This window comes from Bos javanicus, chromosome 15 (genome assembly GCF_032452875.1).
Source record: "Bos javanicus breed banteng chromosome 15, ARS-OSU_banteng_1.0, whole genome shotgun sequence".
Classification (NCBI taxonomy): domain Eukaryota; kingdom Metazoa; phylum Chordata; class Mammalia; order Artiodactyla; family Bovidae; genus Bos; species Bos javanicus.
In genome coordinates this window covers 27,568,783-27,579,355 of record NC_083882.1, presented here as the reverse complement: position 1 = coordinate 27,579,355, position 10,573 = coordinate 27,568,783, and the positions used below count along the sequence as shown (strand labels likewise).

Sequence of the window (10,573 nt, the reverse complement as noted above, 5' to 3'; positions counted from 1 at the left end):
GACGGGTGGTGAGGACACAAGGGCTGCAGCCTGTGTTGGATGACCTCGGGCTCCTTCTCAATTCTCAGGACATGGGCCCCCCACTCCAGTCCTGGTCCCAAGGGGACAGTCAGCTCAGCCTGTGGTGACAAGGGCACCCATTTGCCAGGTGCCTTGGAGGTGCCAGGTGCTGTGCACGCTCTCAATTCCTTCCTTCATTTTCAGCAGACCTACGATGGATCATGTATCATTGTGCCCACTTTACAGGTAAGAAACCGAGGCTGTATGAAGCGACAGAGCCAAGACTAGAGCCCAGGTGTATCTTAGTTTAACCACCACCCTCGGCCTCCTTCCCCCAAGGGCGGTTGCGGTGGAGGTGGGGGCATGCAGCCCAGGCAGCGCACGTCCACTCCAGAATTTTGATGAACACACACAGTTTCAACTCCGATAGTGACGTAAAATGCCAGGTGCAAGGCCTGGCACAGAGCACACACTCAATCATGCTACACAGCACTCGACGCTTTATCAAAGTCTCGCCAGACCTAGCATCCCTTTGCTCCCACGCCAGACTGTCCACCAGGCAGGCTAGGGAAGGCCATTCCACCTTGCTCCACCCAGCTGCTAAGAGGTGGCTGGGGCACCAGCCCCAGGCCCGCTTGAGCTGGAGCCAGTCCCGAGCCCGCCCACAGAAGAACCCCAGTGCATTCTCAGCCCTAACATACATGGCTCGTGCAGGACACCCCACTCATGGCAGTTTCTCATCCAGCTTTATTGGAAGGCCAGCACATTGGGGTGGGCCAGGTCTGGGGTGGGGTGGGAGGTCACTGAGAATGCTGTTCTTGTAAGTGACCTTTGGGGGCAGCCCTGGGAGGCTGCTGGACCCAAGAAGCTAGTAGGATGGATAGACAGGTGGACTTGGGGTACTGAGATCTCAGACGGCCTCAGGGTGGAGACTGTGTGGGACTGGTGGCAGATTCCCAGAAGTCACGTGAACTTGCCCTTGAACGAGCTCCAGTAGTCTTTCAGGGAGCTGAAGCTCTCAGTCATCCAGTCTCTGGAGGTCAAAAAAGTGAGGGGAGCAGGTGGGGTGGGGGTGAGAGTTGTCTCTGGACAGTGACAACTATGGGTCTCCCACCCTTCCCCCACTGGCACTCCCCCCACCCTCTCAACCCTACCCGGCAATGCCCTAAGACCTCAGGCTGGGACCCCCGATAGCTGCACCCCAGGAAAGGATGCCGAGGGTAATGATGGGAACCCAACCAAGGTCACCTGGACTTTCTCCAGGTGCGGGCAGATGGTGGATCTGAAGCAAGCTGGAGAGGAGTGACTGATTTGGGAGATGTGTAAGGTCAGAACTGCCATTCTAGTGGAGGCGAGTGATGCCCCCTAGAATTGTACATCCTGGTGGCTCCAGGTGGTGTGGGGCAGAGGGAGGCAGTCTCTCGTTTCAACAGTCATCAGAAGATTGATTAGCTGTGTGATCTGGGGCAGGTCACTTGGTTAAGTGAGCCTTGGTTTTCTTGTCTGCAAAATGGTGAAAATAATATCTACTCCACAGTGGGTCTAGAGGACTAAAAGTGTTTGTGATCACCTCTGCTATGGAAATGCCAATGCGGGTGGAGTGGAGGCAGGGAAGGTGGGTGGGGATAGCAGAGGACTGGTGGGCAGGGGCAAGGCGGGAGAAGAAGGACCGACTTTTGCTCACATGTTCCCGAGGACTTGAAACAAGTCAGACACACACACGCACACAGGCACACACACACAGGCACAGAAACGCACATACACACACAGGCACACACAGGCACATGCACACACGCACACGCACACACAGGCATGCACATGCGCACACACAGGCACATACACACAGGCACAGAAACACACATACACACACAGGCACACACACACACACACATGCACACACGCACACGCACACACAGGCACACACACACGCACAGAAACGCACATACACACCCAGGCACACACATGCACACAGGCACACACGCACACGCACACACAGGCACGCACGCACACACACACACACACAGGGCTGAAATTGAGTTTCTGCTAAGTCGCTTCAGTCGTGTCTGACTCTGTGCGACCCCATAGACTGCAACCCACCAGGCTCCCCCGTCCCTGGGGTTCTCCAGGCAAGAACACTGGAGTGGTTGCCATTTCCTTCTCCAATGCATGAAAGTGAAAAGTGAAAGTGAAGTCGCTCAGTTGTGCCTGACTCTTAGCGACCCCATGGACTGCATACCAGGCTCCTCCATCCACGGGATTTTCCAGGCAAGAGTACTGGAGTGGGGTGCCATTGCCTTCTCTGGAAATTGAGTTGGGTGGGGCCTAACCTCCAACCAGATTATCAGGAAAGGAAATGGAAGTGAGGGCAAAGAGGGAGAAAGAGGGACGACAGAGGGAGGAGAGGCAGGATGCAGTGCCCCTCTGTCATCTCTCCCTGCGAGGGAGCCTGCTTTACGAGAGAAAGGAAGCTCAGAGAGGCACAGCCCCCTGCCAAGTGTCTCACCGAGCCGGGGCAGGTAGGGCTGGGGGTGGGGTATACCTGGTGAGGGCATACCTGGTCTTCTGAACCACATCCTTGGCAGTTGTGGTGGCCTCCTTCACGTAGCCCTTCATTTTGTCCAGAAGGGATCCCTCCTCGGCCTTAGTAGCTTCTATGAGGAGAGCAGGACTGAGTGGGGTGGATCAGCCTCTGGGGAACCTTTGGCTCCTGCCCAGCTCCCATCAGGGCCCTGCATTCCCCAGCCACCTGCCAAACTGCCCCGTCCCTGCCCCCAGCCCCGTCCCCTCCAGCTGCTTACCAGGCAAGACCAGGAGCGCCAGGAAGGCAGCCACAAGGAGCAGCCGGGGCTGCATGGCACCTTGGTTCCTGCAGGGAAGGGTCCTGTGAACCGTTCCTCAAGTCCCACCCCTTCCACCACCACCAGGCGGCCCTCCCTGGGGAGATGCGGTGGCCCCTAAAGCAGGGCCTGAGCCGGGTCAAGTCGGGAGGAGAGAGGGCTGATATGGGGGAGGCTATGGGCTTTCAGACAGGGGACTGGGGGACCCAGGGCAGAGAGAGCGAGGCGGGGCATGGAGCAGGAACCCCCCAGACCAGGAATCAAGACATGTGGATTCTGGCCAGGTTTCTGCCACTAACATGCTGAGTGACTCTGAGTGACTCTCTGCCCTCTCCAGGGCTCAGGTTTTCTGTCTGGGGCACGACTGGGGTGTCTGAGTCTTCTTCTAATCCTAAACATGCAGAGTGAGCAGAAAATGGAGCCAGTGGCAATCCCAGCTCCACCACTAGGCTCTGTGTAGCCGTGGGCAAGTGACCTTCCCCTAGGGACCTCGGTCTCCCCAGAATGCCTGGGGAGAGGCACTCATCAAGCCTTAAGGCTTCCTCAGCTCTACAAGTGCTTCTCCAGGCTTCGCTGGCTGGGCTGGGCACAGAACCCCACCGGCCCCTCCCCATCCTGCTCTCCTTCTCCCCCCAGCCCCCCAGGGAGCCTTACCTGGAGTGGCTGCTTCTTGGGACGAACTGCGTATGCAGGCAAGAGGGTTCGGACCTGTTTTATATTATCCCCAGGACACAGGGCAGCATGAGGGCCCAGGCAGCCGGGCAAAGGTCACCTGCTGATCAATCTAGACCAGGCCCTGACAGAGGGTAGCCAGAGGCACCCAGGCCCGCTAGGAGTTGGGAAATCTCTAGAAAGCTGAGGGTGCCCACCCTGCTCTCCACTACCCCTATGGCTTGGAACTGGGGTTACCCCATTCCTTCTGAGCAGCCTGGTTCCCCAGGGAGAGGCTGGTGAGTTGGGAGAAGGGATTGGGGACAAACCTCATCCATCCCTTTGCCCTTGGTTTCCAGGTCCTTCCCCACTTTAAGCCCTGCCAACAGCCTGCAAAGTGGGGGTGATGTGAGAGGGGGATTGGCTTCTTCAGGCTAGGCACAACTCAGCTGGCTGAGGCCTGTGGGCAGGGGCTTGTGCAGAGGTGGGACACAGTTGAGTGCTCGGAGCCCCCTCCCCAGGATCTCCGTCTCTGGGCTTCAGTCCCGAGTGCAGCTGACCCGGAAGCCTCCTTGAACTGTTTGATCCCAGAGCAGCGGGTGGTGGAGGAAGGTCAAAGGCTGCTGAGCCCCAGGCCTTTATCCTACCACCCCATCTCCTCACCTTGCCCTCTGGACCCACTGATAACATCCCCAGGGGGCAGGATCTGTGCTCCTGGTTGAGGCCCTACCCTAACTGTGCCGCTGGGCCTGAGGCCAGCACTGAGTACCTCTTGACCTCAGGCCTCAACCTCCTCAGATTGGAGATACCAGTCCCCGTAGTGCCCTGGCTGGGCAGATAACTGGAAGCAACCAAGTTTGTGGTGTGGCCGGTCTAGTGGAGAGAGGGGCCAGACAAGCTCTAAGGAGCAGTCGGCTGTCCAGCATAGGTCTGGGTCCTTCCCAGGGTGAAGTGTCCCCTGGGCCCACACTGGGAGCTGTAGCCTGGATGGCAGGATCAGGGGGGCTCTGTCTTCTGGATGTAAAGACTTCAGAGTCAAGAAAATCTCAGTTTAAATGATGCTTTTGGCACTTATTCATATGACCCAGGGCCAGAGAGCTAACATCTCAGTGCCTTGATGTTCTCCTCTGTAAAATGGGTTTAGACCTCTGATATGCCAGTATTGTAAAAGTGAAAGGGTTAGTCGGCCACTCATGTCCAACTCTTTATGACCACGTGGATTGTAAATCATCAGGCTTCTCTGTCTATGAGATTCTCCAGGCAGAATACTGGAATGGTTGGCCATTTCCTCCTCCAGGGGATCTTCCCGACCCGAAGATAGAATCCAGGTCTCTTGTATTGTAGGTGGATTCTTTACCAGCCGAGCCAGAGGGAAGGCCAGAATTCTTGTGAAATATACATGAAATAGGTACAAAGTCCATGAAGGGAACTGAATAAATCTCTCCTTTCTTACAAACACCTGTTCCTTCCTCAGACAGCATAGTCTAAAGTCAGGATAAGCCTCCAATGTAGAAATAGGGCTTCTGGCAGGTGGTCTTCTTCTCAAGAAGAAGGAACTAAACACACCATGTGAAACCAGAGGCCCAATAAAGTGACCTGGCCCTACCTTCAGAATTCTTTATCTGTGGCTGGAACTTGAAATTTCTCCTTAGAGATTTGTTCCTTTGACTGAGACCTGATTATCTGTAAAACTGCAAATAGATTCCTGTGAAGTAGATATTATTAACCCCATTATAGGTAGAAACCTAAGGCAGGGCAGGAGACATACCCAGGTGCTCATATTCCATCCACGGCAGAGTTGGGAGCCAGAATCCAGGTCTTCTAATTCGCACACTGGACCAAACCGAAGGCAGAGATGAGACCCTTGGAGGTTTATCAGGCATTCAGAGTGCATCCGTTTCAGCCTCTCTGAGCACAGACTGTGGTGATGGGGTGGGGAGGAGAGGAAGGTGATTGGGAGGTCCTGAAGGATTTGGGGAAATCAGATTGATTATATTCTTTGCAGCCAAAGATGGAGAAGCTCTATACAGTCAACAAAAACAAGACCAGGAGCTGACTGTGGCTCAGATCATGAACTCCTTATTGCCAAATTCAGACTTAAATTGAAGAAAGTAGGGAAAACTACTAGACCATTCAGGTATGACCTAAATCAAATCCCTTATGATTATACAGTGGAAGTGAGAAATAGATTTAAGGGCCTAGATCTGATAGATAGAGTGCCTGATGAACTATGGAATGAGGTTCGTGACACTGTACAGGAGACAGGGATCAAGACCATCCCCATGGAAAAGAAATGCAAAAAAGCAAAATGGCTCTCTGGGGAGGCCTTACAAATAGATGTGAAAAGAAGAGACACGAAAAGCAAAGGAGAAAAGGAAAGATATAAGCATCTGAATGCAGAGTTCCAAAGAATAGCAAGAAGAGATAAGAAAGCCTTCCTCAGTGATCAATGCAAAGAAATAGAGGAAAACAACAGAATGGGAAAGACTAGAGATCTCTTCAAGAAAATTAGAGATACCAAGGGAACATTTCATGCAAAGATGGGCTCAATAAAGGACAGAAAATGTACGGAGCTAACAGAAGCAGAAGTTATCAAGAAGAGGTGGCAAGAATACACAGAAGAACTGTACAAAAAGATCTTCATGTCCCAGATAATCACGATGGTGTGATCACTGACCTAGAGCCAGACCTCCTGGAATGTAAAGTCAAGTGGGCCTTAGGAAGCATCACTACGAACAAAGCTAGTGGAGGTGATGGAATTCCAGTGGAGCTATTTCAAATCCTGAAAGATGATGCTGTGAAAGTGCTGCACTCAATATGCCAGCAAATTTGGAAAACTCAGCAGTGGCCACAGGACTGGAAAAGGTCAGTTTTCATTCCAATCCCAAAGAAAGGCAATGCCAAAGAATGCTCAAACTACTGCACAATTGCAGTCATCTCACATGCTAGTAAAGTAATGCTCAAAATTCTCCAAGCCAGGCTTCAGCAATATGTGAACTGTGAACTTCCTGATGTTCAAGCTGGTTTTAGAAAAGGCAGAGGAACCAGAGATCAAATTGCCAACATCCGCTGGATCATGGAAAAAGCAAGACAGTTCCAGAAAAACATCTATTTCTGCTTTATTTCTGCTTTATGCCAAAGCCTTTGACTGTGTGGATCACAATAAACTGTGGGAAATTCTTAAAGAGTTGGGAATACCAGACCACCTGACCTGCCTCTTGAGAAATCTGTATGCAGGTCAGGAAGCAACAGTTAGAACTGGACATGGATAGGAAACAGAGTACGTCAAGGCTGTATATTTTCACCCTGCTTATTTAACTTATATGCAGAGTACATCATGAGAAACACTGGACTGGAAGAAACACAAGCTGGAATCAAGATTGCCAGGAGAAATATCAGTAACCTCAGATATGCAGATGACACCACCCTTATGGCAGAAAGTGAAGAGGAACTAAAAAGCCTCTTGAAAGTGAAAGAGGAGAGTGAAAAAGTTGGCTTAAAGCCCAACATTCAGAAAACGAAGATCATGGCATCCGGTCCCATCACTTCATGGGAAATAGATGGGAAACAGTGGGAACAGTGTCAGACTTTATTTTGGGGGGCTCCAAAATCACTGCAGATGGTGACTGCAGCCATGAAATTAAAAGATGCTTACTCCTTGGAAGGAAAGTTATGACCAACCTAGATAGCATATTCAAAAGCAGAGACATTACTTTGCCAACAAAGGTTTGTCTAGTCAAGGCTATGGTTTTTCCTATGGTCATGTATGGATGTGAGAGTTGGACTGTGAAGAAGGCTGAGCACTGAAGAATTGATGCTTTTGAACTGTGGTGTTGGAGAAGACTCTTGAGAGTCCCTTGGGCTGCAAGGAGATCCAACCAGTCCATTCTGAAGGAGATCAGCCCTGGGATTTCTCTGGAAGGAATGATGCTAACGCTGAAACTCCAGTACTTTGGCCACCTCATGTGAAGAGTTGACTCATTGGAAAAGACCCTGATGCTGGGAGGGATTGGGGGCAGGAGGAGAAGGGGACAACAGAGGATGAGATGGCTGGATGGCATCACTGACTCGATGGACATGAGTCTGAGTGAACTCCGGGAGTTGGTGATGGACAGGGAGGCCTGGCGTGCTGTGATTCATGGGGTCGCAAAGAGTCAGACACGACTGAACGACTGAACTGAACTGAACTGAAGGATTTGGACTTTGGGGAAGGTAGAGGGCAGCCGTGTCCACTTCCCTTTTCGTTTTGATCTGTTCCTTCTCCCCAGAAGTGAGGGTCACAGTGGGAATCCAGATTCCAGGCTGGGCTGGGGCATGCTGGGTTGGACTGGCTGGAGCCCTTGGCCCTGGTTCCTCCAACTCTCCTTCCATGTGTGTGGAACCTCTGGAGGAGGCTGCCCTCCCTCTCCTGGGTGGCAATGGGCCAGTGAGCCCAGGGAGGTAAGAAGATGTGGGCAGAGAGACCCAGCGGTGTGGTGTCAAGCTGGGTAGAGAACAGGAGAGTGTGGGCCTCTGCAGCTGGGTTGAGACATGCCCTGGGGCCTGGGACCTTATCTCCTTCCAAGGGCTTGGCCTCTGTGTGCCTGTGCCCCTCCCAGCAGCTCCAGGTGGGTCTCAGTAGGGCAATCTGAGGAAGGGTCTGATTAGTGGCCCAGCCTAAGCTGCCTCTCCTTTCCTTCTTCTCTCCCTCCCTCCAGCATAGCTCCCCTGGGATGAGGACGCTGCTCCAGCCGTGGCCCCCATACCTGGTAACGGGCAGGGAGGAGGGGCAGGGAGGAGAAGGTCTGACCAGCTGGGGCCAAAAGTGGTCCTCTAGGGTTAAATCTGGAGACTTGATAATTCTGTGTGTAATCATGGACTTCTACACTATGAAGGGAAGTTTTTGTTTTTTATTCTGAAGTTACTAAAGACCTAGGTTTACAAAGCATATTACACGACACTTTTCTATGCAATATTCTAACTTGTGTGTGTGTTTAGTTGTGAAAACATTTTGTAATGCTGCATTCTAGTTCTGATTTAGTTTATGTTAAAATTGAGTCCTCAAACTTGCCAAACAGGTGAGCTGTGAGCGAGCACGCTTGGAATGAGTTTTCTTGCTTTTTCAGCTGACGGTGAAGGTGGCCAGGCCTCTGGACCAGCTGAATTTGTGTAGCTTTGAGGTGCTTCCTCTGTGTCCCAGCCCGTGAACCTTTGAGCCATGCTAGGAGGTAACTTCTGGAGAAGGGAATGGCAACCCACTCCAGTGTTCTTGCCTGGAGAATCCCAGGGACGGGGAGCCTCGTGGGCTGCCATCCATGGGGTCGCACAGAGTCGGACACGACTGAAGCGACTTAGCAGCAGGGTTAGAATAAATCTCTCTGCTTCCACTTGTGTGCGAGAGAGGCTTCGCTCATGAGCCTCTGTGGCCCATGCGCCTGCCACAAGGCTGGACTGGGCAGCGCTGACTCAGCCCTGCCAGCCAGAGGCCCTGGTTCACCATGGCCTTCTGCACTGGAAGTTCCTCCTAGTGTCTCACCCAGATCTTCCCACCCAGGAGCCACCCCCTTTGAGCTCTGCCCTGGGTGGACGGCCAGCGTGGAGCAAACACGGGCACCTGTGTCCATGTGATTTGCCCGTCCCTGGCTGGGCCTGAGTCATTCCCTCCTGCTTTTGGGCTCGGGCTGCCCACCGGTTTGATCTCTGTTGAGGGGGCAGGAGGGTGGCCATAAGTGATGCTAGACTCTCAGCCTCATTACCTCATTGACCATTAGGGCTGTCTGTTATACAGATCAGGAGATGGAGGCTCAGAAAGGGATATGGTTCACCCAACATCACACAGCCCTTTGCGCCCACCCATGTGGCCGTGCCCTAACTCATAGGGCCAGGGTCTGCTGGAGCTGCGGGCACTCACGTCCTTTCCATCAGCAGCTCAAACAATCTAAGACAGGGCACAGTTCAATTCAGTCACTCAGTCGTGTCCGACTCTTTGCAACCCCATGGGCTGCAGCACGCCAGGCCTCCATGTCCACCACCAACTCCCGGTGTTTACCCAAACTCATGTCCATTGAGTCGGTGATGCCATCCAACCATCTCATCCTCCGTCGTCCCCTTCTCTTCCCACCTTCAACCTTTCCCGGCATCAGGGTCTTTTCAAATGAAGGGGCACGGGGGCCTCTCATTCTCTGCCACACCCCAGAACTAACCTGTTCACAGACTGATACACAGCATGCCCCCCGGGACTTCCTCGGCTGTCCAGTGGTCAAGACTCTGCACTTTCACTCCAGGGAGCACAGGTTCCATCTCTGGTTGTGGAACTAAGAGCCCGCATGCCGGACAATGTGTCCAAAACACAAGCAAAAAAACCCATGATCACAACCAAGGAGGTCAAACTCTGAGAGTCCTTAGTGACTCACTGCCCTCTTCACCTCTGGCCCGGTTGTGGGGAAGGTGTGGGGCCAGAGGTGAGCACCTATCTTGCACCCAGCCCACACTGCACTGTGCCTGATTTGGGAGTGTCACAAGGCGGTGGAGTTTTCAGGGGCAAAACATGGCTCATGCTTGATGAACGCTGACTGTGGGCCAGGTATGGCTCCTGGCATTACTCAGATTACCTTCCTGACACTGTAGTCAAGAGGCATGCACTAGTTTATCCCCTACTGAGGCACACACGGGGCTCAGAGAGGTTTAGAAACTTGCCCAAAGTCACACAGTCAGTATGTATGGAGCCCACACACAAACCCCAAGGAGTCTGATCCCAGCATTGGAAGCCTGAATAACTACTGTGAGATGGCAGGGGCAGACCAGTGCTGTCTGGTCGGTATTTTCTGCAATGCACTCCTCCCCTGCCTGTTCTTAACTTCCTCCTCAGCTCCAGCCAGCAACAGAGATGGCTGTCTTCAGAGAGGAGAATGGGCTGGAAGAGTAGAGACTAGGTCCTTAAAAGGCCCACCTTTGGGGACAGACAGGATCAGGCACCAAAACCAGCTCTGTCTCCTTCCAACTCCTCCATCCATCTGGTCAATGGGATGCAGTTGGGAGTGGGGGGGGGGGGGGGGAGACCGTGGATGGGAGACGCCAGGCTAAGGATCTGTCTCCAGCTACCCCAC

At 52.9% G+C, this 10,573-nt stretch overlaps 1 protein-coding gene across 1 annotated transcript; it reads right to left on the bottom strand.

Annotated features, from left to right (window-relative positions):
- Positions 1-733: 733 nt before the first annotated feature.
- On the bottom strand, positions 734-2,866 carry LOC133261781 (apolipoprotein C-III-like). The gene is made up of 3 exons (XM_061440414.1): positions 2,799-2,866; positions 2,540-2,651; positions 734-1,033 (listed from the first exon to the last, which is right to left on the bottom strand). The coding sequence occupies exons 1-3, from the start codon at positions 2,851-2,853 to the stop codon at positions 964-966; spliced, it is 237 nt and encodes a 78-aa protein (XP_061296398.1). The 5' UTR covers positions 2,854-2,866; the 3' UTR covers positions 734-963.
- Positions 2,867-10,573: the final 7,707 nt, after the last annotated feature.